General features: G+C 44.6%; 1 protein-coding gene across 9 annotated transcripts in view; it reads left to right on the top strand.

Annotated features, from left to right (window-relative positions):
- The window catches only part of ENOX1 (ecto-NOX disulfide-thiol exchanger 1), a 977,400-nt gene that overhangs the window by 686,683 nt on the left and 263,383 nt on the right, over window positions 1–27,334 (top strand). For all 9 annotated transcript variants that reach the window (XM_069758240.1, XM_069758244.1, XM_069758249.1 and 6 more), the window contains one exon: window positions 20,648–20,818. In XM_069758240.1, coding sequence (XP_069614341.1) covers window positions 20,648–20,818 — 171 coding nt within the window. The remainder of the gene's footprint in view (window positions 1–20,647; window positions 20,819–27,334) is intronic.

Here is a 27,334-nt window from a genome sequence, read left to right as displayed (position 1 = left end):
TTGAGTGAATTTTTCTAAATTGGGTCCCGATTTATGATCGGCCGGAAATATTGTTTTTGCAATATTCACCGAACAGAGCTGAACGTCTTTAGAGTCAATGGGAGTAGAAATGAATGAATATGTTCGGAACCGATCATCAAACATAAATTTTGTCACGAATAGCGTACCAATATGGCACTAATATGGCACATTCAGATTCGGCAACCGATTCCGAACATATTCGCCCATCTCTAGACATGTCATTACTGCTGTTTTTTTTTTTCACGGCTCTGTTTCCATTGGCAAAAACTTAATGCATGAGCAGCAGTGTGGATTTCTGCCTGAAATCAATTGGACAAGTTTTGAAAGACCATTTTATACACGTTTTTGCATGGATCTGCTTCAAAATTCATGTTGAGAAGCTGTGTGAAGATTCCCTATTATTCATAGGAGTAACAGACAAGACGAGTCTGAAGAGTTGAAAGCTTGTGCATACTTATAAGTGGGTGTCTTGGTGACCCCAAGATTAATCTTCAGAACTGTAAAATGGTCAATCACGGCTATTCACTCCTTGGTTGTTACATGAAGCTCAGCTAAATTTATCAGCACCCATTTTATTATCTGAATGGCTGTGTACAGCTTTACCGAGGATGAGAGCGGGGTCTGAAGTGTCACCTGTTGGAACAGGAATTTTAAAGATCAATATCGACTTTCAAGAGCTCTGCAGTGCACGGGGCATGATGTTATTTGTAGACTAACTAAGCTGAGCAATATACACGCACAGTCATTAAATATGACGGCGTCCTCATTATCTTGAGTCAATCTGTCTGACAGACGATGTGGCTTGGTGTACTTGTTTCTCTGCAGCATGTCCATGGATATTGCAGTATCTCCACCTGCTAAAATTGCATCCTCTCAACTTGTTTCTGCTCCCATTAAGGTTTATTGTAGGTAGACTCATCTGTTTGCATTCTGATCACATTAAGCATACATAATATATGAGCTGCTTATTTCACTCTCATATTACATGGGTTCATTTTCTGAAAAGTGTTTCTGGATCACATCAGTAGAAGATCTCGCCGTTCTGTCATTGGGAATATGTTCTGTTCTTTGCTTATAATGGGCTTCTCTGGTAAGAAAGTGATGAAACCTTGCAACCACCAAGTACTAGGGAAAGGCACCATGATGATCAGCTGTAACTATTGGCCATGGGCAATATTAATGGGGTATTCCTATCTCAAAGCTCTTATCCCAATATATAGTAGGTGTAACAATAAAATTAGCAAATGCTTCCAATTAGAAGTGTAGTGTAGTTCTTCTATATTCGGTATGTTGCTTTCCCCATTAAGGGCAATGCAGTAGCTTAAGTATCCATGGTTACGACCACTAGCAATTAGCTAACTACCACTATATGAGTGGTCGTAACCATGGACACCTAAGCTACTGCAATGCCCTGCTTGGGCAGCACGGTGGTGCAGTGGATGGCACAGCAGCCTTGCAGCGCTGGAGTCCTGGGTTCAAACCCCAGCAAGGACAACATCTGCAAAGAGTTTGTATGTTCGTGTTTGCGTGGGTTTCCTCTGGGTACTCCGGTTTCCTCCCACATTCAAAAAGACATACTGATAGGGAATTTAGATTGTGAGTCCCATCGGGGACAGTGATGATAATGTGTGCAAACTCTAAAGCGCTGCGGAATATGTTAGCGCTATATAAAAATAAAGATTATTATTATTATTATTAACTATACTACATTTCTAATTGGAAACATTTGCTAATATTATTGTTACACCTATTGCATATTGGGATAGGATCTTAGAGATGGGATTACCCCTTTAAAGGGAACCGGTCACCCTGAAAATCGCGGGTGAGGTAAGCCCACCGGCATTAGGGGCTTATGTACAGCATTCTGTAATGCTGTAGATAAGCCCCCGATGTTACCTGAAAGAGTAGAAAAAGACGTTATATTATACTCACCCAGGGGCGGTCCCGCTGCTGGTCAGGTCAAACGGGCGTCTCCGGTCCGCTGCGGCGCCTCCCATCTTCATTACAAGATGTCCTCTTCTGATCTTCAGCCACGGCTCCGGCGCAGGCGTACTTTGCTCTGCCCTGTTGAGGGCAGACAAAGTACTGCATTGCGCAGGCGCCGGTCCTCTGACCTTTCCGGTGCCTGCGCACTGCAGTACTATCCTCTGCCCTCAACAGGGCAGAGCAACGTACGCCTGCGCCGGAGCCGTGGCTGAAGATCAGAAGAGGACGTCTTGTAATGAAGATGGAAGGCGCCGCAACGGACCGGAGATGCCCGTTTGACTTGACCAGCAGCGGGACCGCCCCTGGGTGAGTATAATATAACGTCTTTTTCTCCTCTTTCAGGTAACATCGGGGGCTTATCTACAGCATTACAGAATGTTGCAGATAAGCCCCTGATGCCGGTGGGCTTACCTCACCCGCGATTTTCGGGGTGACAGGTTCTCTTTAACTTAGTATTTGGTTACAATTTGTGTGTAACATTGACTTGTAGGCTCCCATGCTCCCAGTTGTGGCTCTTGAACTGGCATTGTTGAGTATTGAAACTAGTCGATTACTGAAACTAGTCTGGAAAGTATATATCTGGCAATTATAGGGAGCTGATAGCTGATTTGGGGGACCAGAGACAAGACTAGTCCAATGCCACCCATGGCCTCCTTCTTCCGACATCGCTGTAGGTGATTGCGAGAAGCCGGATGGGGGTGACACCAGACTAGTCTCAACTCTGTGGTCCCCAACCAGATCTTCTAACTATATATTATCTATAATACTGAAGCATTTGAGATAAACATATACTGGGCTGCAATCATGCTGCCAGGCTCTGGTTTATGCTGCCTGTGGCTTGGGCAGCATGAAGCTAACAGCTTCCCTTAACACTTGGGTAAGAGCCACGTAACTTGGTCATATGATGAATATACCGATACAACTCAGTGCTACCAGTAATATTTGAAGGGGTCTGATAATGAAGAGAAGTTAGGGGAACTCTGTGCTAGCGAAAAAGACCCTTTGTTCAGCAATTGTTCCAAGCAGACAAACCTATTAGATATTCTCCTATATTAGCCAGAGAAGATAGGAGATGAGTAGCTCCTGGGTAGTCAATCTATGTATACCATGGTGACCAAACATTTTGGGTTACTGCCGCAGATTACTTGCTCATGGATTATCAAATATTATGGATTAGAACATTTGATTTTGAGATCTCTCATTATTCTCTTGCTTCTGATGGTGTAATAATCTAAATTATTGTGCAGTCCTGTGCAGTAAGTAACAAATTCTGGGTTAGCATGTGCTCACTAAATGAGACCTGGTAACAAATACTTGTGCTTGTGGTTCTTTGTCATGCCACTTATTGAATTACCGTAGATTTGACCTCCGTATCGATGTGTGTATACATTCTGTTGAGTGATGCATTGAATAAGCCCTCTTATTATACTACAAAAGATAATGACTCATGAGCCTCATGTACGGAATGGCCAGTGACAGTCATGTAATGGACCTCCATTGCTGATCTATGATAGCAGTGCTTTGTGTGAAACATTTTCCATTGAGGGGTTATGTTCGTTTTTCATGGTAACTTAAAGGGATTTTGTCACCAGTTTTTTGCCACCTCATCTGAGCAGCATAATGTAGAGACAGAGATGCTGATTTCAGTGATGTGTCACGTACTGGGCTGCTTGCTGTAGTTTTGATAACCTCACTTTTATCATCAGGATATTATCACTAGAGGACTAGTAAACCAGTTGTCATATAGATCTCAATATTCGTGAGCTCTATGTAGCCATGCCCCCACCAATTGATAGCTTTCTGCCTATGCACCGTGTACACAGAAAACAACCAAATGCGGGTGATCGTGGTTATTCAGAGAACTGGTAAATTTTTAGCAAATAAAACAGTGATTTTTCCAAAATTGCAGCAAGCAGCCCAGTAAGTGACACAATTCTGAATTCGGGGTCTCTGCCCCTATATCATACAGCTTTTAGATTGACAAATTCCCTTTAATTGTAACTTCTATGTAAACACTCAGTAAACTTTATTAAGAGTGTTAAACATTTGGACCTGACTGTTTAGAATCAAAATGTAAATTGCCTCTTCAGCGAGGAAGGGGACTTCAACTCTATAGCGCCACCTGTTGGAAGTGTGACGCCCAGGAGACCGGGATACCCAGCACCGGACCAATGGAGTCTGTCTCTTGAGGGGGATGTCACGGGTGGCTTGACCCGGTGCTGTGGCCTCAGGCAATGCACAGTGTAAGGGGTATCATGAGGGGACAGGCACTTACTTGATCAGCAGCAGGTTCTCCCAGCGGTGACGATCCTGATCCTGGATAGATGGCTATTGTCCAAATGAAAGACTGAGGCACTGAAACGTTTAACCAGTTTACTTTAACATAAAAGGATTTACAACCAGTCCTGTCACCGGAGTCTGTATGGGAACTCTGAGTTACTTTGACCCTGACGGGGTCTTTGCCTCTTATTGTGCGCAATTTCTGTGTGGCCCTGCTGCTGTATGTGAACTGGCTGCCGGCCCAATCTGTCCCCTCCGGGTCCTGGTTCGACGGGCAACCCGAGTCCTTTTATCGGTTTACCCCCTCTGGGAGTACCGCTGAACTCTGTGTCTGTTGCTGCGTCCGGCCCTAGTGAAGCTGATATCACCTCACGTTTTTCCGGTTGCTGTATTATATATAATGAATACAGCCACGGATCCGGTATCCGTCTTTGCGCCTGTTCTGGGTAGTGATTAATGCTACCCGGTTCTCACAATGTCCTTTTTCTCTATCCCTCTTCTCCTCAGGCCGGTGATTTAGGCCTGGTAACAGTCACAGGGCTGTTAGAGATTCAACTGTATGACCTCTCACTATCAGCTCCTTGGCCCAACTGCCATTTCTTCTCTCGGACCAGAATGGATCAAGGGGAGTCTCTGGAGCTCCCCCTTCTGGCCGGAGGTGGTAGTGCAGTCTTGCTATTTTAGTATTTGTACTTACTGTCAGTAACTATTTTTGTGGCAAATACCCCTAGGGGTGCCACATTCCCCCTTAGTTAAGAACAGTACTCCGGGACTGTGGGACAATAACATTTTGAAATAACAATTAATATGTACAGAGTCTTAAAAATGAAAAGTTACAAAAACCACTCAAGGAAACAAAAATAGAGTTCTGTAAAAAGTCACTTCAAATAGCGTCCATTAATACAGTTCTATCCTTGAAGGTATTAGGAAAGGCACTGTACTTAGTGTCCAGGAATTTAGTTCCATTTTTCCAACGGAGTTATCAATATAAAGTCTAAAGAAAGTTCAAAAAGAGCAAAAAGCAAAGTTCAAAAAGCAGTCTTTCCGGAGCTTTGATTTAGTGCCTCCGGGCTGATAAAAAGTTCAAGAATATGCAATAAGTTCATACAGACAAGTCTCTGTAGGCACTGGGCTTAAACGTTGCAGACTGATAACAATGACTATACTACATTTTCTGTTTAACTATATATGGCATAACATATATACAATTCACATTATGAGCTTTATAGTTGGTAATCTGCATACCTGGCCGGTAATTGACCCTGGGTACTACGCTGTGATCTACGTAATAGCGGTGTTTCTTCATGTGGTGTACTACTGTCTACTGCGGATGTAGTATCTGCCCGCTCTGCTAAAGATAATTCCACGACTATGGAGTTGGCAAGTCCACCGTGAATGGGATCACTCTGATCAGGAATCTGTTCTTCCTGGCCTGGAATCTCCTGTAGTACGGGGTCAGCCTCTTCCTGGCTTGGGACTTCTGGTATTGGGTTCGGTGTTGGATAAAAGGCCACCATGGGAACCACTACTGCACCATGGTATGTTAGTAGGGTTTTGGGAAAGTCTCCTATACAGGTGTGATACACTTCCTCTTCTTTTTCCTTTACTTTTTGAACCTGTATGGGTTGAATAACTTCTGGTTCTGGCTGGACAACGTCTGGCTCTTTCAATGCTTCCGGACATAATTTAAGATTGTCTCTTGACACTAGTACAGATGTTAAGCCTCCGTTTTTGCTAATGAGACACATTTTAGGATTATCCACTCTTGTTGGTAAAACTGTGTAGGGTACGGCTTCCCACTGATTGTCCACTTTATTGGTTCGACGATTTCTCTTGAGCACTTGGTCACCCGGTCTTAATGGGGTCGCTAGAGCATTCTGGTTGAAAGTTCGCTCTTGTCTTTCTCTAGTTTGCTGAAGGCTTCTTTCCACACTCTCTTGCACTTGGCGATACTGCTTTTGCCGTATGATATCCCAATTGGAGTCTTGAACTTCTGCGTCTGGTTTCAGAATTCCCATTTCTAGATCGATTGGTAATTGGCCGGGTCTTGCACGCATAAGGTAAGCTAGGGTGCAGTTGGTGGAGCTCACCGGGACATGATTATACAGATCCACCAAGTCAGGCAATTTCTCTGGCCATTGATTCCTATCTGTCTCAGGTAAAGTCTTTAGTAGGTCTATTACAATATGGTTCATCTTCTCGCATAAGCCGTTTGTTTGTGGATGATAGGCCGTCGTCCGGATCTTTTTGCAACCATACATATTACAGAATTCTCTGAAGATCTCTGATTCAAAGGCTGTACCTTGGTCTGTGAGAACCTGTTCCGGATATCCATGGGGTCTACAAAAGTACGTTTGGAACACTTTGGCTGCTGTTTTTGCTGTCAGATCTTTTACGGGTACTACTACCAAGAAACGTGAATAATGGTCCACGATGGTCAAGGCATAGACATAGCCGGACCGGCTTGGTGTCAACTTCACGTGGTCCATGGCTACAAGTTCAAGTGGTTGTTTGGTGATTATGGGCTGCAGTGGTGCTCTTTGGTTCTTTTGATCGTTTCTTCTGAGGTTGCACGGGCCACAATTTCTGCACCACTGTTCGATTGATTTTCTCATCCCGACCCAATAAAATCTTTCTCTTAGAAGTACTTCTAACTTTTTCCAACCGAAGTGACCAGCACCATTATGGTAAGCTTCGAGGACCATCTTCACATCTTGTTTAGGCACAATAATCTGCCAAACCAATTCATGTGTTTTCGGATTGGTGTATCTTCTACAGAGCTTCCCTTGATACAGGAACATTTTGCCTCTCTCTTTCCAGAGTTGATGCGTCTCTTCTGGGGCATCCTCATCGGGATATGCACTTTGCTCAGTCAACAGTTCCTTCACCAACTTCACAGCCGGATTGCTGTCTTGGGTGTCAGCCCATCTATGGTGTGCTAACGGATTAAAATTCACCTCTTGTTGTTTCTGATAGGTACTTGACTGATGATGTTTTCCCTTGGGACGATGGAAGGCTGGTAGTTCAATTTCTTCAAGCTCCCCCGTTTCCTCTTCTACATCTCTCAAGTGTGGCATCCGGGATAGGGCATCGGCATTTCCATTCTTGCGACCTGCTCGATACTTGATTATGAAGTTGTAATTAGATAACCGGGCTATCCATCGCTGTTCTAACGCACCTAATTTGGCTGTGTCCAGGTGGGTCAACGGATTGTTGTCAGTATAGACAATAAATTCTGCAGCGGCCAGATAGTGTTTGAAACGCTCCGTCACAGCCCAAACTACTGCCAGTAGTTCCAATTTGAAGGAGCTGTAATTTTCTGAATTTCTTTCAGTAGGCCGGAGCTTTCTACTTGCAAAGGCGATGACTTTCTCCCGACCTTCTTGCTTTTGTGACAGCACTGCTCCTAGCCCCACATTACTGGCATCGGTGTAGAGGATGAAAGGTTGATGGTAATCTGGGTATGCCAGAACCTCTTCTCCGGTTAGTGCCTTCTTTAGTTGTTCAAAGGAGTCTTCCCTTTCGTCGTTCCACTGAAAAGGAGGGTTTCGGTTTGAAGGTTTCTTCGTCTGCCCTACCAAGGTGTCTTGCAAGGGTGCTGCCAACTTGGTAAATCCTTTTATAAATCTGCGATAGTAACCCACCAATCCCAGGAATTGTCTCACTTCTTTTGCGCTGGTAGGTCTTGGCCAATCCCTTATGGCGCTTATTTTCTCGGGATCTGGTGCTACTCCCTCCGAACTCACGATGTGTCCCAGGTACTGTACCTTTGGCTTGAGAAGGTGACATTTGGATGGCTTGACTTTCATGCCATACCTGGATAAGGCTTCGAACACTTCTGCCAGGTCTATTAAGTGTTGTTCGTAAGTCTTCGAGTAGACGATCACATCATCTAGGTACAGGAGGACGGTCTCGAAGTTCTTGTGTCCGAGGCAGCATTCCATCAGCCGCTGGAAGGTACCGGATGCGTTGCAGAGTCCGAACGGCATGCGATTAAATTCACATAGACCCATTGGTGTGGTGAATGCCGTCTTTTCCTTATCTCTCTCAGCCACAGGGACTTGCCAATACCCGCTTGTTAAGTCTAAGGTGGAAAAATAATTAGCAGATTTCAAAGCAGTTAAGGACTCTTCTATCCTAGGCAAGGGGTAGGCGTCTTTATGGGTGATGTTATTAATCTTCCGGTAGTCTACGCACATTCTCATGGTTCCGTCCTTTTTTTTGACAATCACTAGAGGGGCCGCCCAGGGGCTACAGCTGTCTCTTATTACCCCGGCCTGTTTCATTTCCCTCAGCATATCTTTTGCACATTGATAGTGAGCGGGCGGTATGGGTCTATATCTTTCTTTTATTGGGGGATGGTCACCTGTGGGGATTGTGTGTTCTACCCCTTCTATCCGTCCGAAGTCCAATGGGTGTTTACTGAAGACTTGGTCATATTCCGTCACTAGCCTATACACCCCTTGTTTTTGATGGGTAGGTGTTGAATTTATGCCCACGTGTAGCTGTTGGCACCAATCCTCCATTTCTCCATCTGAGCCATTGCCTTCCACCTGACAGGTTGGTTCTAAGGGCTCAATGGTTGTGATGGCATTGTTGTCAACAGTATATAGCTTCGCCATTGTAGCATACCTTGGCAAAGTGACCTCTTCCTCTCCACAGTTCAAAAGTCGTACCGGCACTCGTCCCCGGTGTACCTCGACTATCCCTCGTGCTGTGAGTATAGTGGGCCTGCTGTCGGTGTACACTGGTTCTATTAAGGCTTGATAATCTCGTCCCTTAGTACCAATGGCTGCTCTACACCATACCAGCATTTCTGTTTTTGGTGGGATTACAATAGACGTTGGATCACTTACCCTCACACTGCCGATTTCTCCACCTGCAACTTCTACCTGTTGCCTTAACATCAATACTTTTATTTCCCTCCGGAGAACTCTCTGCTGGCAGGATTGGGCAGTTTCAGCAATTTGCTGTAAGACAGAAATGACTTCGGAAAAGCAGTTCTCTAACACATTCATTCCTATCAATACAGTTGGTTCACAGTTCCGCCGGTCAACATCAACAACAATTATACCCTGTTTCTTCAGTTCTACTTTACCAATCTTTATGGTCATCTCCCTGAATCCTAGTTTCGGTACCAACTTACCATTACTGGCCCATATATCTAGTTCAACATCAGAGGGCCCTTTATCAATATCTGCATCAGCCCAGTACCTCTTATAAAGGATATACGGTATAGATGAAATCTGGGAACCTGTGTCCAGCAAAGCGTTGAGGGGAATTCCGTCCAGCACGATAGGGATAATGGGTCGTCCTCCGATGTACCTGTCGTGCCAGGGTGTTGGGCCTTGAAAGTTCATTCCTGCGAAGCGGCCCGCATTCCCAGGGGATTCCCGTTTAAATCACAATCTCGTGCAAAGTGGCCCGGCTGCTGGCAACGGCGGCAAATGGGCTGTCCATCCGGTTGGTAGCGGTCGCGGGGTCGTCCTCTCCATGTCGGGTATCTCCGGGGTCTCATCCATGGAACATCCTCTCTACAGTTTGCCAACTCCATCTTGTGTCCTCTCATCTCCTGCATGGTTTTAGCCATTGAAGCAACAAGCTAAAGAGTCAAGCTTTTGTTGAAGAGCCTCATTAGTACTGGGCCCCAGGGGCTTAGCAATGGCCCCAGACATAGCTGATGTCACTGGCACTCCCTGTTCTTGAGGTGCCTCTGCCATGGGTTGCGCAGGATCCTGATCCCGAGGTGCCTCTGCCAGCTGGAGACGTATAGCGCTCTCCTTTAATTGGGCAAATGTCAATTCAGGGTTCTTAAAAACAAGCATGCTCACATGCCCCCGGTGAGAAGGGGTGTAGAGTCCATCAATAAATTGATCTCTTAGTAGTTTATCCGCTCCGGTGTTAAAAATGGGTTCAGCCAGTGTAAGTGATTTAAGGGCTTCCTGCAGGTTTAAGGCAAAGTCTCTCACGCCCTCATTAGCTTTTTGTTTGCAATTAAAGAATCGTATTTTAGCTTTGCTGCTGGCCGTGGTTTCAAATGTAGCTTTTAATCCAGCAAATATGCGTTCAACAGTGCCTTTTAGATCAGCTGCCCATGCTGTGACTTCTCGCTTAGCATGGCCACTTAACTGCATCATCAGGAGACTAACACGCTGAACTTCACCCACAGGGAACATGTCAAAATGGGCCAGCATCTTTTCTCTGAAATCGTCAAGGGTATTAGGCTCACCTTCATACATTGGAAGCCATGGGCCACCCGGGGTATATGGCATCAGCACCGGCATGATGGGCGCCACTCCTTGCACCGCTGTGCTACCGGACTCTCTATTGACACTCTGTCTTTCAGCTGCATTAGCGTTGCCGGGTGCTGCGGCGTCTCCGTGCTGCGACATACTGTGCCCCCTTAGTTAATCCGGACCCTTCCGGTCCTCCGCTTCTGTCGGGATAGTGTAGATTCGTTCCGCTGTGCAGCAGGATCGATTTTCCCCTTGCTCTGTTGTCAGAGCGCTCAGCTTGGTGCTGCCCACAATGACACGCCCCCTGCTGCTCCCGCCCGCCGCGCGCTCAGTAATGGCGGATTCTGAAGTTTTTCAGTTAGACTGGGGCTCAGGTAATGGCGTAGCTCAATTAACAGTCTCGTGCCTAACGGTTATGAAGTGATTACCTCAGGGGATGGCGGCCATCTTTACTCCATTATAACCAATGGGGAAAAGTCACTTTCAATAGTTTTCAATGGGGAATGGATTTTTCTTTAATAAAGTCAATTTTCAAGATGTTTCATCCCAGTTTTCACAGTTTTGGGCTCCAATCACGGCACACAATACCCGGTATACGGGCTGGCTAGATCCTGTTCGTGACGCCAATTGTGACGCCCAGGAGACCGGGATACCCAGCACCGGACCAATGGAGTCTGTCTCTTGAGGGGGATGTCACGGGTGGCTTGACCCGGTGCTGTGGCCTCAGGCAATGCACAGTGTAAGGGGTATCATGAGGGGACAGGCACTTACTTGATCAGCAGCAGGTTCTCCCAGCGGTGATGATCCTGATCCTGGATAGATAGCTATTGTCCAAATGAAAGACTGAGGCACTGAAACGTTTAACCAGTTTACTTTAACATAAAAGGATTTACAACCAGTCCTGTCACCGGAGTCTGTATGGGAACTCTGAGTTACTTTGACCCTGCCGGGGTCTTCGCCTCTTATTGTGCGCAATTTCTGTGTGGCCCTGCTGCTGTATGTGAACTGGCTGCCGGCCCAATCTGTCCCCTCCGGGTCCTGGTTCGACGGGCAACCCGAGTCCTTTTATCGGTTTACCCCCTCTGGGAGTACCGCTGAACTCTGTGTCTGTTGCTGCGTCCGGCCCTAGTGAACCTGATATCACCTCACGTTTTTCCAGTTGCTGTATTATATATAATGAATACAGCCACGGATCCGGTATCCGTCTTTGCGCCTGTTCTGGGTAGTGATTAATGCTACCCGGTTCTCACAATGTCCTTTTTCTCTATCCCTCTTCTCCTCAGGCCGGTGATTTAGGCCTGGTAACAGTCACAGGGCTGTTAGAGATTCAACTGTATGACCTCTCACTTTCAGCTCCTTAGCCCAACTGCCATTTCTTCTCTCAGACCAGAATGGATCAAGGGGAGTCTCTGGAGCTCCCCCTTCTGGCCGGAGGTGGTAGTGCAGTCTTGCTATTTTAGTATTTGTACTTACTGTCAGTAACTATTTTTGTGGCAAATACCCCTAGGGGTGCCACAGAAGCCTCAATCCTACAAGTAGATTGCTGCTTCCAACAGGTGGCGCTATAGAGTTCAAGTCCTCTTTTTCTCTGAAGAGGCAATTTGTATTATAAATTTCCCAGAGGATCATTGCACGGCGAATAAGGCTCCTAACATTGGCATGCCAGAAACGGTATGTCACTCTCCACAAGGAGAAACGTCATCTGTTAGAATTATTTTGTCCCCTTCTTTTTAGACTCCGGTATATTTAGTGGCCACGCAGCAGTGTTATGCTGTGCACAATTGGCTGCTGCACTGACGTACTTTATAAAGACGTAAAATGTATAGCAGACTAACTTTAGGTTACAATAAGATACTATGGGCTTTTTCTACCTTTTTAGAGTGTACGCTAGGAAATAGTGTGACAATATGTGACGGATGTACTGTATGTCCCTGACCTTTCTAACTGTGTGCTATTGACTCTGGATGCATGAAAATGTACACCTCATTTTATAGTATGTGTTAAGTTTTTTCAGGATCCCTTTGCATTTAAAGCAAAAGAGCATGTCTGTTTACTAACTCTCAGCCATATGTGTAAAGGACAGATATCTACACCATACCTTATGGCTATGTCCAGTGTACATTTGGAGCAGTTCTTGAAAACTCCTTCTGAACACGATATGTAGACTATTCAGAAGGCTTTGTGAGCAGTGGATAGAATATCCGTACAAGTCACGATGGTTTACTGACTGCTGCATGCAGCACTTTTTTTTCCGCTTTTGTAGTTTGTAATTTCCAGCTTCATAAGTTGATTTGTTTTGAAGTGTTTTCCTTCTCATAGGGGTTAATGCATGATGAAAAGAGTGTTTTTACCAATGGGACCTGCAAATTGTTCTGTCATAATTTAAAAGTGAATGTAATAAGTATAATCGAGATCAACCTGTGATTATAGAAATACTGTTACCGGCTTCAGAATATGCTAATTACCATATTTAAGGCATAGCATTTCATTAACCAACATTTCTTGCAGAAAAGAAAGTAGATGTTTATTATACTTTGCTTATTTATTCTTTTGCTTTTCACATTCCAAATCTCTTAAAGCAGAAATGTTAAACTAATGTCAATCCAAACTTAAATCAACCTTTGACTAATATATTATTACTATTGTACATGTTTCCCCAGTATGATTTCTTATTTGTAGTGATCGAACATGATGCCCACCAATAGAAGGGTACAGCGCGGTACAACCACTTGAAAAAACGTTAGACCTCTGACAACATTGCAAACTTTAGGCTAATCACCAGATACAGATATGTTTAGAGGGTTTTGACTAGAGATGGGCCAACCCAAACAGTAAAGTACAGTGTCTGAACCGCACACTCACTGTCCGGGCACGGACCCCGAACACGAACTTTACCAGGAAGTGTGTGTTACTGCTCAGGTTCGGTCCCCTTAGCACCATGTCTTTCTCGTGCTGTCATGTGCATGACAGTGCAGAAAACACTGCCTCTGATCAGTAATAAAATCATTACTGCCGGTTAGACAGCCACAGTTCTCATGCTGTTAAATGACAGCCCACAGCTGTGATCAGAGGTAAAAAGTTTACCTCTGGTCACTGGCGTCAGCTGATGGGACTACTACTCCCATCAGCCTATGCCTGCTGTCGCTAATAACAGCAAGAGCAGGCGGCTGCTGATGGGAGTATTCCTCAACCTGTGCTCTAAATAATTAATTAAAAAAAGAAAAAAACAATGGCATAGTTTCCTCTGTATTTTTGATAACCAGCCAGGCAAAACTGACAGCTGCGGGCTGCAACCGTCAGCGTTAGCAAGGTTGGTTATCAAAAATAGAGGGGTCGCCAAGCCGTTTTTTAAAAATTATTTAGATAAATAATTAAAAAGAAGGGCTTGGGGTTCCCACATTTTTCACAACCAGCCAAGCTAAAGCAGACAGCTGGGGACTGGTATTCTCAGGCTCAAAAGGGGCCATGAATATTGCTTTCCACAGCCTAAAAACAGCAGGCTACAGCCGCCCTGAAAAGAGGCATCCATTAGATGTGCCAGTTCTGGCACTTTGTCGGCTCTTCCCACTTGCCCTGTGGCGGTGGCAAGTGAGTTTCATATTTGTGGGTTTGATGTAACATTTGTAAAGTACTGTGACATCAAGCCCACAGCTTAAGGTACCGTTACACTAAACGACTTACCAACAATACAACCTGGCCGTGATCGTTGGTAAGTCATTGTGTGGTCGCTGGGGAGCTGTCAAACAGACAGCTCTCTCCAGCGACCAACGATCAGGGGAACGACTTCGGCATCGTTGAAACGGTCTTCAACGATGCCGAAGTCCCCGGTTAACCAGGGTAAATATCGGGTTACTAAGCGCAGGGCTGCGCTTAGTAACCCGATATTTACCCTGGTTACCATTGTAAAAGTAAAAAAAAACAAAAAAAAAGGCTGTGCTCTGCTTTACGGCCGGCCGGCGCTGACAGTCAGTGCGGGAAGTTGATGCCGGGGGACGTGACAGACATCGGAATGTGAGTATATACTGTTTTTTTTTTTTTTTTTTTTTTTAACTTTTACAATGGTAACCAGGGTAAATATCGGGTTACTAAGCGCGGCCCTGCGCTTAGTAACCCGATATTTACCCTGGTTACCAGTGAACACATCGCTGGATCGGCGTCACACGCCGATTCAGCGATGACAGCGGGTGATCAGCGACCAAAAAAAGGTCTTGATCATTCCCAGTGACCAACGATCTCCCAGCAGGGGCCTGATCGTTGGTCGCTGTCACGCATAACGATTTCGTTAACGATATCGTTGCTACGTCACAAAAAGCGTGACGTTGCAACGATATCGTTAACGAAATCGTTATGTGTGAAGGTACCTTTAGTAATGGAGAGGTGTCTATAAGATTCCTATCTATTACTAATCCTATCGTTGTATGGTAAATAAAGTCCATTATTTGAAATTAAAAAACACACTTTTTGTTTTTTCTTTAAAAATATTAAACAGTTATACTCACCTAACTCCCATTCCACTGAAGCCATTGTCTTCTGTTAAAATAAATAAATAAACAAAAAAAAACCATATCCCTCATCTGTCTGTTGTTCTGTCCCAGCCCATAATCCATGTCTGGGGATAAACCGTTTTCAACCTGGACAGTTCCAAGATGCGACCATGCAGGCTTAAAACCACTTAGGAATGAGCTGCTGCTGCGAGCTCAGCCTCAGTGACTAGCGATGACGTCATCAAGTATACTGCCAGTCATTGAGGCTGCGTACACAGCTGGGACCCTGACCTGCGGTGACCTTGGTGAGAGCAGCCTTAGCAAAGTGAGAAAAAATTTCCCACTGCAGCACTGAGCTCAGAGAGGTCACAAGGAGAAAAGAGAAATTTCTCCTGGTTCTTATGGCTCAATTCTCTCTTCCTCGTCATCAGAAGAGGACTCTGGCCGATTCTGTCTGCCTCTAGACCGGGTGGATAAACTAGTCAAGTCAGTCAGAGGTACGATGGGCCTAGAAGAGCCTAAGACTCAGCCTTCCCGTCAGGAGCTAATGTTCAGCGGCTTGGAACACAAGAAACGCAGATTCTTCCCGGTGAATGATAAAATTCAAGACCTGATTCTCCGGGAATGGAAAAAAACGGAGAAGAAAGGTTCTTTGCCACCGGCTTTAAAGCGCAGGTATCCCTTTGAAGATGCGGCTGTGGATACCTGAGACAAGGCCCCTAAATTAGATGCTGCGGTGGCGAAGGCATCTAAGAAAGCAGCATTACCTTTCGAGGACATGGGTTCCCTTAAAGACCCCCTTGACAGGAAGGCGGATACCTTCCTTAAAGGTACCTGGGAGATGGCACCCGGATCCTTGAGGCCAGCAGTGGCTGCGACTTGTACAGCCAGATCCCTAATGGTCTGGCTGGAACAGTTGGAATCCCAGCTTAAAGAAGGCGCTTCCAGGAATTCTATTCTAGGTGCGCTTCCAGTGATTCAGGATGCTGCGGCTTTCCTGTCGGATGCGTCGGTGGACTCGGTCAGAATGGCAGCCAGAGCAGCAGGACTCTCCAACGTGGCTCGTAGAGCCTTATGGTTGAAGTGTTGGTCGGGGGATATCCAGTCAAGATCCAAGTTATGCGCTATCCCATGTAAAGGGGAATATCTCTTTGGACCAACTTTGGATGAGCTGCTCGAAAAGGCTGGGGATGATAAGAAAAAATTCCCTAATTTGTCATCAGCTTCTTACCGGCGTCCATTCAACAGGAGGAGATTTGGTCGTGGAAGGAAGCGCGCGTCCTCACCCTCTAGAGAAAATTTTAGATGGGAGGATAGACGCAGGAGAGGTACGGGTTACATGTTTCGCCGTTCCTCAAAAGAACGTAAGAAACCAGACCAATGACTAGCGATCCCTGTGGGAGGGAGATTGTCAACCTTCTCTTCCGCATGGACTAACATCACGAATAGTGACTGGGTCCGAGGTATTATATCAGAAGGTCTAAAATTGGAATTTGTTCACTGGCCTCGGGATAAGTTTATGCTAACCCCCTTGCGTTCCTCCACTATTGAGCAGACGGCCCTAGAGTCAGAGGTCATGACTTTATGCCGTAAAAATCTACTGATTGAGGTTCCGGAGTCAGAGAGAGGAAGAGGATTCTACTCTCCTCTTTTTCTGATTCAAAAACCAGACAAGTCGTTCAGGACTATTATCAATCTTAAATCCCTTAATGAATACCTGGTTAATACCACGTTTAAAATGGAGTCAATCAGTTCTGCAATAAAGATGTTGTTTAAACACTGCTTCATGGTAGTTGTGGACTTAAAGGATGCATACTATCATGTTCCTATCCACGAAAACTTCCAGAGGTTTCTACGTGTGGCGGTGTCTATGGGAGGTTTTGTTCGCCATTTTCAATTTAGAGCCCTTCCCTTCGGCCTCTCAGCGTCTCCCCGGGTATTTACTAAAGTAGTTGCGGAGGTTATGGCGCACTTACGTGAATCCGATATCCTCATTGTCCCGTATCTGGATGATTTCCTAATAGTGGGGAACTCAGTAGACCATTGCCTAGCTCAGGTTAAAACAGCTATATTTAAACTGGAAAATCTGGGCTGGATCATAAATTACGATAAATCCCGTTTGCAACCCCTAACGACCCAGAGGTTCCTAGGGCTGCTGTTAAATTCCGAGTCCCAACAATGCTGTCTTCCGCCTGATAAATTACTTCATATCCAACAACAGGTGTTAAAAGCAATTAATAAACCATCCATGACCCTTAGACAGGCTATGTCTTTGTTAGGTTCCCTAACTTCCTGTATCCCCGCCGTCCGTTGGGCCCAATTCCACTCCAGGCCTTTACAGTTTGACGTACTACATTATGATAGAGTCTTACAGGGTTCCTTGCAGGGTCAGATGACATTGAGTTCAGGGGTTCTTGCATCTCTTAGATGGTGGCTAGAGGAAGACAATCTGTCAGCTGGAGTTCCCTGGGTGACTCAGGTGACTCGGGTAATCACAACAGACGCCAGCCCCACGGGGTGGGGGGCACACATGGGTGACGTTGTAGTCCAGGGTCTATGGGACCCCCAAACATCTGCCTCTTCCAATCAGAAGGAGTTGATGGCAATTGAATCCTCAATTAAGGAACTCCTCGTGTATCTACAGGGTCACCATGTCAAAATCCTCTCCGACAATCAGGTGGCAGTGGCCTACGTGAATCACCAAGGTGGAACACGCTCCGAGTCCCTGATGGAAATAGCGGACCGCCTGCTCCAGATAGCGGAAAACCATTTTCTATCTTTAACAGCAGTTCATATAAAAGGGAAGGAAAATATAAGGGCGGACTTTCTAAGTCGAAACACCTTAAGACAAGGAGAATGGTCTCTGAACACAAAAATCTTCAACCAGATTGTTCGCAGGTGGGGTCATCCAGAGGTGGACTTATTTGCCAACAAGGACAACAGAAAAGCGAAAAAATTCTGTTCCTTGAATCCCAGGGAATATCCGCTGGCAGTGGATGCCTTCCTGATCAGATGGGATTTCCGGTTGGCTTATGCGTTTCCCCCGCTAAACCTGTTGCCTCTGATGGTCAGAAAGATAAGGGAGGATCAAGCGAGAATCATACTGATCGCTCCGTTCTGGCCCCGAAGGGCTTGGTTCTCCTGGCTCAGGACCATGTCGGTGGAAGACCCCTGGGTACTGCCGGACATCCCGGACCTACTTCATCAAGGTCCGATCAACCATCCACAAGTGAAGGGTCTCCATTTGACGGCATGGTCTTTGAGAGGTCACTGTTAAAAAACAGAGGATTTTCTCCAAATCTCATTGATACCCTTATGAAGAGTAGAAAACTCATAACAACTAAGATCTACTCTAGAACTTGGAGGAAGTTTCTGGCCTCTTCAAATTTTAATATCGAAGAGGGTTTACCAATTAACCAGATTCTAGAATTCCTGCAGAGGGGGCTAGAGCTAAATCTATCCACGAGTACGCTAAAAGTACAAGTCTCAGCCCTAGGGGCCCTATTTTCTTGTAACATTGCTGGTAATTATTGGGTATCAAGGTTCATCAAAGCAGCTAGTAGATCCAGACCTATACACAGGAATAGGTCAATGCCTTGGGATCTCAACCTAGTCCTCTCAGCCTTGACTAAAGAACCGTTTGAGCCTTTACATTCAGCCTCACTTAAATTACTATCCCTCAAAACAGCATTTTTGGTGGCAATTACATCTGCTTGTAGGGTAGGAGACATACAGGCTCTTTCTAGGCTCTCCCCCTATACAGAGTTTCTACAGGACAGAGTAGTCCTCAGACCAGATCCAGCTTATTTACCTAAAGTGGCCTCAGATTTTCATAGATCTCAGGAGATAGTTCTACCATCATTTCTCCCTAATCCTTCTAATTCCAAAGAGGAGTTACTCCATACGTTAGATATTAGGAGATGTCTCTTAGAATATATATCAGTCACTGATGCTTGGAAGAGAGAGGAGGCGTTGTTTCTATCCTTCCAAGGTCCCAGGAAAGGTCTTAGAGTGTCAAAGTGCACGTTAGCGAAGTGGATTAGGGAGGCTATCTCTCTGGCTTATACTGCAGGTGGAGGTCCTGTTCCGCAGAATCTGAGGGCACATTCCACTCGGGCCATGGCTGCATCCTGGGCTGAGAGATCTGGAGGTTCCATCGACCAGATATGTAAGGCGGCTACGTGGTCATCCCCTTCCACCTTTTTCAAGCACTATAGGTTGGATTTGGGGTTCTCTTCTGATCTCACCTTCGGGTTAAGGGTGCTACAGGCTATAGTCCCTCCCTAGGGTAGTTTACATCTCTGTAATTCTCTCGTAGTGCTGTCATGGGAGTCCGAATAAAGCATTAAGCTACTTACTGGTAGCGGCATTTTTCGGAGACCCATGACAGCACCCTTAGTTCCCTCCCTATTCACGTGGGGGCCTTGCTGGTTATAAAAATACCGGGGAACCCACGCCATTTTTAAAAATTATTTAGAGTGCAGGCTGGTGAATTCTCCCATCAGCTGCTCCTGCTCTCGCTGTTTTTGGAGGCAGCAGGTGTAGGCTCATGGAGTATCTGCGGGCTCATGCAGTCCTCTGACAGCGTGGGATCCCTGGCCGGCTGACCAGCAATAATGATTTTAACACCAATCAGAGGCAGTGTTTGCTGCGCTGTCATGCACTTGACAACGTGGCAAACACTGGTTGTTTGGGCCCCCCATTTAAGCGAATAGGGTCCGTATTTTGGTACTGTTCCTGAACTTGAACTTTTTTAATTGTTTGGCCAGACCCGAACATCCATAGGTTCGCCAGTTTCTACTCTTGGCAGATATGGAGCTCAGATTTTTCCTTCAATGCCATTATACAAGAAAATACATTAAGCGTTTCCTTTTTTGCTTACATTGACCTCATATGTTGTTATAAATTTAGATATTGCTTCTGATTTTGAAAACACTGGTTAGCACTTGATATCTCTGCTAATGCAATATCTATTAAGGTAGCCACAAAACCCAAATCCAATGTAACAAACTCTATGGAGCTGAAGCTGAGTAAGTTGATCCTCACATTAAATAAAGGCAATATTATTATGGCTTGTAGTAACTTGTGATGCTGTTCTCTTTCCTCGAAATACCATTAGTGTAGCGCAAGGTAACGCCTGCCGGTCAGCATGGTGGAGGCTTACATATAAGAAAATATGCTTATTTGTATTGGGAGTCAAAGGTCAATGGCTTGCTAGAGTTCTTACAGGACTGGAGAAACTATGTATTATTTCGGGACAGAGCAGTAGCTGGACACTCCTGTGTATTCCCATCAAGGGCATTCAAGGTAAAAAAACTGTGTTTTCTATGAAGAAATGAGACAATGTGAGAGAGCCCGAGCCAAACCAAACAACTGTTGTGGAGAAGCTGATGGTGTTCGCAGTGTCTGCTTTCACATGTCTGTAGCAGCGATTTGATTTTGTCATGTTTTTTAATTACATAGCTTCCCCTTTGATTTCCCTGCACACAGTGTTTACAAGCTGTTCTGCCCCCAATGAGTAAATGGCGTATAACGCACAGGGAGGTCCACACTTCCCCAAATGTTCTGCGCTGAGAAATTAAATCATTTGGATAATGTCTTTTTATGTCTAAGGTGTGTTGCTGTTTTGTTTCTTTGCAGACTCTCTCTGCGTACCAGGGTTTGATCCAAACCTAAGTATGATGACTGGCATTACTCCAATCAATCCAATGATGGCTGGCATGGGACTCTTACCACCTCCACTTACACAGCTGCCTATTGTGAAAGAAATTATCCACTGTAAAAGCTGTACCCTCTTTCCTCCAAATCCTAGTAAGTACCATAGTAAAACTGCTAATTGTGAGCCTTCACTTTTCACCCATTTGTCATTTATCCTATTGTGCACTTAGAAGAGTGCGTCAAAAAATATGACGGACATGGGGTGCCCTATTTTGTTCAGCTCTATTCAGTGGCAGAACCTTGAAAGAAGTGTACGGTTCCTGTGCAGTGCCTCCAGAGGACAGATGGAGCATTACATTGTGCCCATTACAAGGAACAGACCTTTACCCTGAAATACAATAAAACTGCTAGTGATGACCTACTAAAATTACAATGAAATGCTCGTGTCAGGAGTGATGGTCTTCTCAAAGGAGAAAGCCAGTCTGCATAGTATATGATAGAACTGAAAATCTGTCCTGGGGAAAACCAAAGATTTTTTTTTTCTCACTGCTCGATTTTGGTTGGGCTAGTGGCTATTTCAGATAAATGGTTTCCATTTTCTGGGGTATAAGGGGTATCATTTCTCCTTATGGAGAGTGACATACCATCTCTGACTTGTCAAGGTAAGGAGGCTTATTCGCCGTGCAATGCTCCTCTGGGAAATTAAATATGCATTTGCCTCTTCTGAGAAAAAGAGGACTTAACTCTATAGCGCCACCTGTTGGAAGTAGCGATCCTACAAGTCACAATCAACCCTTTAACGAGTCGTGCAATATGACTTCGGATAAAAGCCAAATCAGTATCTCAATTCGCAGACACGGTGTTTCAGGCTGTTGATCCTCGTCAGTGCGAAGCATGAGAACTAATTTTGCTAGGTGAGAGGCTCTGGACTGGGGTCTAAGGGGTATCGTTTCTCCTTATGGAGAGTGACACGACTCGTTTAAAGGGTTGATTGTGACTTGTAGGATCACTACTTCCAATAGGTGGCGCTATAGAGTTTAAGTCATCTTTTTCAAAGAAGAGGCAATTTGCATATTATTTTTCCCAGAGTAGCATTGCACGGCGAATAAGCCTCCTTACCTTGACAAGCCAGAGATGGTATGTCACTCTCCATAAGGAGAAACGATACCCCTTAGACCCCAGTCCAGAGCCTCTCACCTAGCCAAATCGCACTGACGAGGGCCAACAGCCCGAAACACCGTGTCTGCGAATTGAGATACTGATTTGGCTTTTATCCTAAGTCATATTGCACGACTCGTTAAAGGGTTGATTGTGACTTGTAGGATCGCTACTTCCAACAGGTGGCGCTATAGAGTTTAAGTCCTCTTTTTCTCAGAAGAGGCAATTTGCATATTCCATTTTCTTTTGGAACTGTTTGCCACGACTTCTAGACTCGCTGATCATGTATGTACACTCCTTTGCATAACGTATGAACGTTCCCTGCAGAGCCAGACACCTCAGCATTTGATAATGGCTCCTGCTTGTCTTGCCACATTTATTCATTCTTATGCTCTCTGACGGTATGTACATTAATGTGAGTGCCATGAATCCTTTCCTAAGAGCCCAGAATCAATTTTTTTCCCTTGGGCAGAGTGAGATAAAATTATTTCGCTCCTTCATTGTCTGTGTACCCTCTGCATGATATGCAGTCCTGCCAGCTGACTCCATCCGTCACAGTCTGACTCAGCCAAGATGGTCTTTCTTCAGACTGAGCGCCATGGCTCCAGTTTAATATTCATTGATGCAGTCTTTGCTTTACTCAGGGTGATTTAAGCCCCACACTGATGCATCACATTTAAGTATTCATGAGCTACAGTAACCCTTTATTTTCCTTGTAATGTAGCATTCTAGATACTGTAACTATTTAAGTTGAAACTTTGGCTACAGAAAAACCATATGTATTCACGTATCTGTGTATAGAAGTGCTGTATTGCCCATAATGTTTCTCTTCTGTTATTTACTTATGTCTGGTAGGAAGTTTAACCTGTCCTAATGTATAATGGCCTATTCAGGGCCAGAAGGGGTAGAGTGTGGCTAACCAAAAAAAAGCATATAATGTGAAACACGGGAAAAAAATCAATTGTATAATATGTAATCCCATAAAAGTCAAAAGCTTTAATTTATAATATTAAAAAACCACCCTATCCCAGTGCAGACAATAACACTATAATAAGATGCAATAGGTCTATAGCAATAACCTGACACTTTCCCTGTACTTCACTGCTGTCCCTTCCTAACAGTGGGGGTTGGCACCCTAAAAGATACGTTGTTTGGTGCCCCAACTCAATGGCGACTATCCCAACCTACCCCTGTTTTTGTCCTACTTTGCTATAGGTGGGAAAACAATAATCAGTGTAAAGAAATGAAGGGAAAGAACTTACTTCTAAGGGGTCATTGTACCAAGATAATAAATACTCTCCTCCACAAGGCACTAGTCTCTCAATGAGATCTAGCCTATGGAACCAATGCACACTGTATTTCATGCATCTATACCATAAATGCACAGAAGATGGATATTAAGGCCACTCCACGGTCCAACAAGACCTGTACCTCAAAAGAGGAGGAGAGATAATAAATTCCACAAGCCTGGTTCAGACAAGAAAATCATAATAGTTCACATCAGGACATAAAGATAAACCAATTCTATGACCCTTGATGAATAGTTGAAAAGAAGCATATCTGAGTGTTATCCCTCGCTGTGGCTGAAAGCTATGTTTTCTGGGTTAACACTCAGATATGCTTCTTTTCAACTACCACCCATAGCAAAGTAGGACAAAAACGGGTAGGTTGGGATAGCCACCATTGAGTGGGGCGCCAAGCAACCGTATCTTTTAGGGTGCCAACCCCCACTGTTAGGAAGGGACAGCAGTGAAGTACAGGGAAAGTGTCAGGTTATTGTTATAGACCTACTGTATCTTATTATAGTGTTATTGTCTTCACTGGGATAGGGTGTTTTTTTAATATTATAAATTAAATCTTTTGACTTTTATGGGATTACATGTTATACGCAGGGGAGTATGGCACCAGTATCTCTTCTTTGAATCCGTGTGCCATGCTGCCCCCTGGAGCCATACATTAGCCATAACACAGTGGGGGCAGATGTACGTATGCATTCTGTATATGAACAGTGCAGACTTAGACTAAATAGCCCGAAATTGTTCCAAATGTATCACAGTGGCTCATACGTAAATTTGGCTGATCTGTTGACCCTTTTGTCTACTTTCACATGTTTGCTGGTGTAGTTAGAACAATCTGTTTTACGTTTAGATGTGGTGCACTTCAGTGTACGCTGTTGCATTTTGCATTTCAGATCACAGCACTTTCCCAACTAAGGCTTCGTTCACATTTGCGTTGCGTCGGGCGCAGGTTCGGCGACGCATGCGTCATGCGCCCCTATATTTAACATGGGGGCGCATGGACATGCGTTATATTGCGTTTTGTGACGCATGCGTCATTTTTGGCGCAAGCGTCAGGGCGCAGAGGACGCAGCAAGTTGCATTTTTTTTGCGTCCAAAATCATGCCAAAAAAGGACGCATGCGTCACAAAACAATGCGTTTTGCATGCGTTCTTGTTTGCGTTGTGCGTTGCGTCACCGACGCAGCACCGCACAACGCAAATGTGAAAGTAGCCTAACCTCTTGTTAAAAAACCACATCCATTTTTGCGTTAGCCACAAAAAGATTAAAGGGAACCTGTCACCCCCAAAATCGAAGGTGAGCTAAGCCCACCAGCATCAGGGGCTTATCTACAGCATTCTGATGTATCCTGAAAGATGAGAAAAAGAGGTTAGATTATACTCACCCAGGGGCGGTCCCGCTGCGGTGGGCGTCGCGGTCCGAGGCCTCCCATCTTCTTACGATGACGTCATCTTCTTGTCTTCACGCTGCGGCTCCGCAGCCTGCGGCCTCTCTGACCTTTCGCGGCAACTGCGCACTGCAGTACTTTGCTCTGTCCTCAACAGGGTAGACCAAGTACGCCTGAGCCGGAGCCGCAGTGTGAAGACAAGAAGAGGAAGTGATCGTAAAAAGATGGGAGGCCCCGGACCGGACCGCCCATCGTACTGGGACCGCCGCTGGGTGAGTATAATATAACCTCTTTTTCTCATCTTTCAGGATACAATCGGGGCTTATCTACAGCATTATAGAATACTGTAGATAAGCCCCTGATAACAGTGGGCTTAGCTCACCTTCGATTTTGGGGTGACAGGTTCCCTTTAAAGAGTAATCATTATTGTAATTTTTATTTCATAAGTCAATATTAAAATACATTACTAAGTTGCTTATTTTCACATTTATCTGAGAAATCTGCTTCTTTTTCTAATCTGTATTCTGGGAAAGGAGCTGGCAGTTGCTGCTGATAACATTGTATGTAAAGGGGGAGAAGGTGATGGAGGAGCTGGGTGCAGAGCTCCTCTCTCCTCCTCTATCTACATAGGAGATGGCGGTTACTACAGATAATATTCTATCTCAGTAATGTTACATTCTGTCTCCATTGAATACTGGTTTTACCTGTGAACTGAGAATTAGTGACCAGTATTGGTGGATAAACCGATATTTCTGATAACACATGAAAGTAAGCAATTCTGTCACATAAGTTATTTTCATGTGCACTATTTACTATTTATGACATAACAATTAAAATGACTGTTATGCTAAAGTTTTTCAGCGAGTATCAATGGGAGCCCCAACAGGAATCTATAATGTTGAGGTCAGGTTAATCTTTTTTTTTTTTTTTTTTTTAAACGTGTCTGTAAAACTTGCATTTTATTAATTGATTTCACTGATCTTTGTCCTCATGCAAGTCCAGTGGGTGTTCCCAAGTATGACTGTGCATCCAGAGAAAACTGTCACCAGTAGGACCGCCCACTGGACTCGTGCAGGAAAACACCTGTGATTTCAATTCATATATTATATATATATATATATATATATATATATATATATGATATATGATATACTGAAACCTTATCCACAAGCCTCAATATGTTCTGTTGTGCAACATGGCAGGGTCCCTTTAAATAATATGTGATGGGATTTCTATAATACAATTTATTTATTTTTTTTGCTACACTCTTTTATATAAAATGTTAGCACGATTGCGGCCTCATAATTGGCCAGCGCTGTGTGATTCAGATCAGTGGGTGCCAAACCTACTCGCCTCCAAGCTTTTTGGTACATAGAGATGTTACAACTTACTGCAGCCGTGGTGGAGCCGTCCCAGTGCCTGTCATCGTGTGACAGAGAGCGATGGTTGCTGTTATTGGGATGATGGTGTTTTGCATTGGAAGTAATTTCCTATTGTTTTCTATGAAGCGAGATTGAAGCATGCCAACAGCTGTTGCCTAGGGATGCGGCATTGTATCTGACAGTCTCTGTATTTCTAGCGCTCTGTGCATAATCGTGACACCATTTGTCTCCAGTGGTTTAGAATTAGAAGATGTAAGCACCGTGGTCTACCAATTAAGGAATTAAAGGGGCCCTCTGAGTTTAACGTTAGCAATGTGAGATTTCATTTAAAGGGAGCCTGGTCCAAAACTGCTGACAGCTCTATATAGGAGAGGTGTAACGGACGTTATGTACCTTACTATGTTGCTAAAGATCACATTGATTGCGGAAATTAAGTATTATTCCAGCATGCTTGGCTCCCATATGATCATTAGGATTGTGAAAGCTTGGTTGGTGTACTTTTAAGTTTTATCCCTATTAGATTGGAGCAGGGGTGCGCTTACTTCAGTCCCTGCATTGGTGTTGTAGAGCACCAGCTTTTTCCGTAAGCCCTATAACGAATGAATGGAGTCCTGATGGGGCATTCGCACTGCCATTCGCTGCAGGTCCCAGTGCTTGGACCCCCATCAATCAATACGTTTTCACCTATCCTCCTTTTAATGCACAGAACTGAGAACACTTCAGTATTGGGGACCACCTATGGAGCACTTATGGGAACAGAGTGCCTCACAGTAAAACTAAGGCCTCATTCAGATGTTTATTTCTCTTTCGTTCAAGAAAAAAAAAGGACCAATTATTTTGATCAGACTCTGATCTGAGTTTTGATCAGAGTGTGGTCCAAGTGTTATCAGTTTTTCTTGTATGTGGAGAAAAAAAAGTTTCTCCTGTGTAACAGTCCATGAAAATCGGACTGTACTCGGATGCCATCCGAGTGCTGTCTGATTTTTTTTTTTTTTCCCAAAATCACATGGACTTACATTGCCGATTCTAATCCAACACTCGGAACAAAATCGGACATGATTCCCCGATTTACACAGGCCACTTGGTCAGCATAAAATCACGAATATGTGAATGGCAACATGGATTATCACAGGTATGAGTGCTATCTGTGAAAAACACAAAAGTGTGAAAAATGGACATCTGAATGAGGTCTTTATTTTTGCACTTATAGTGCCTAAACAGTATGTAATGAAATATGATATCACACCACCACCACATCTTTTTTAACGCCGATTCCCTATAAAGATGATATAATAATAAATCCTCACATACACATTAGGCTGTCAGCCAAACAAAGTTTAGACCGACCTATTGGCCAGCTTTGCCATCCACAAAAGCACAAATGTCCGAGCACTCCCGTGTTCTCTGAGAGCGCTGCCGTCAGACGTAGCTGGCACAGCTTATC

The sequence above is a fragment of the Ranitomeya imitator genome, chromosome 3 (genome assembly GCF_032444005.1).
Source record: "Ranitomeya imitator isolate aRanImi1 chromosome 3, aRanImi1.pri, whole genome shotgun sequence".
Taxonomy (NCBI): Eukaryota; Metazoa; Chordata; class Amphibia; order Anura; family Dendrobatidae; genus Ranitomeya; species Ranitomeya imitator.
This window is presented reverse-complemented; position numbering and strand designations above follow the sequence as displayed.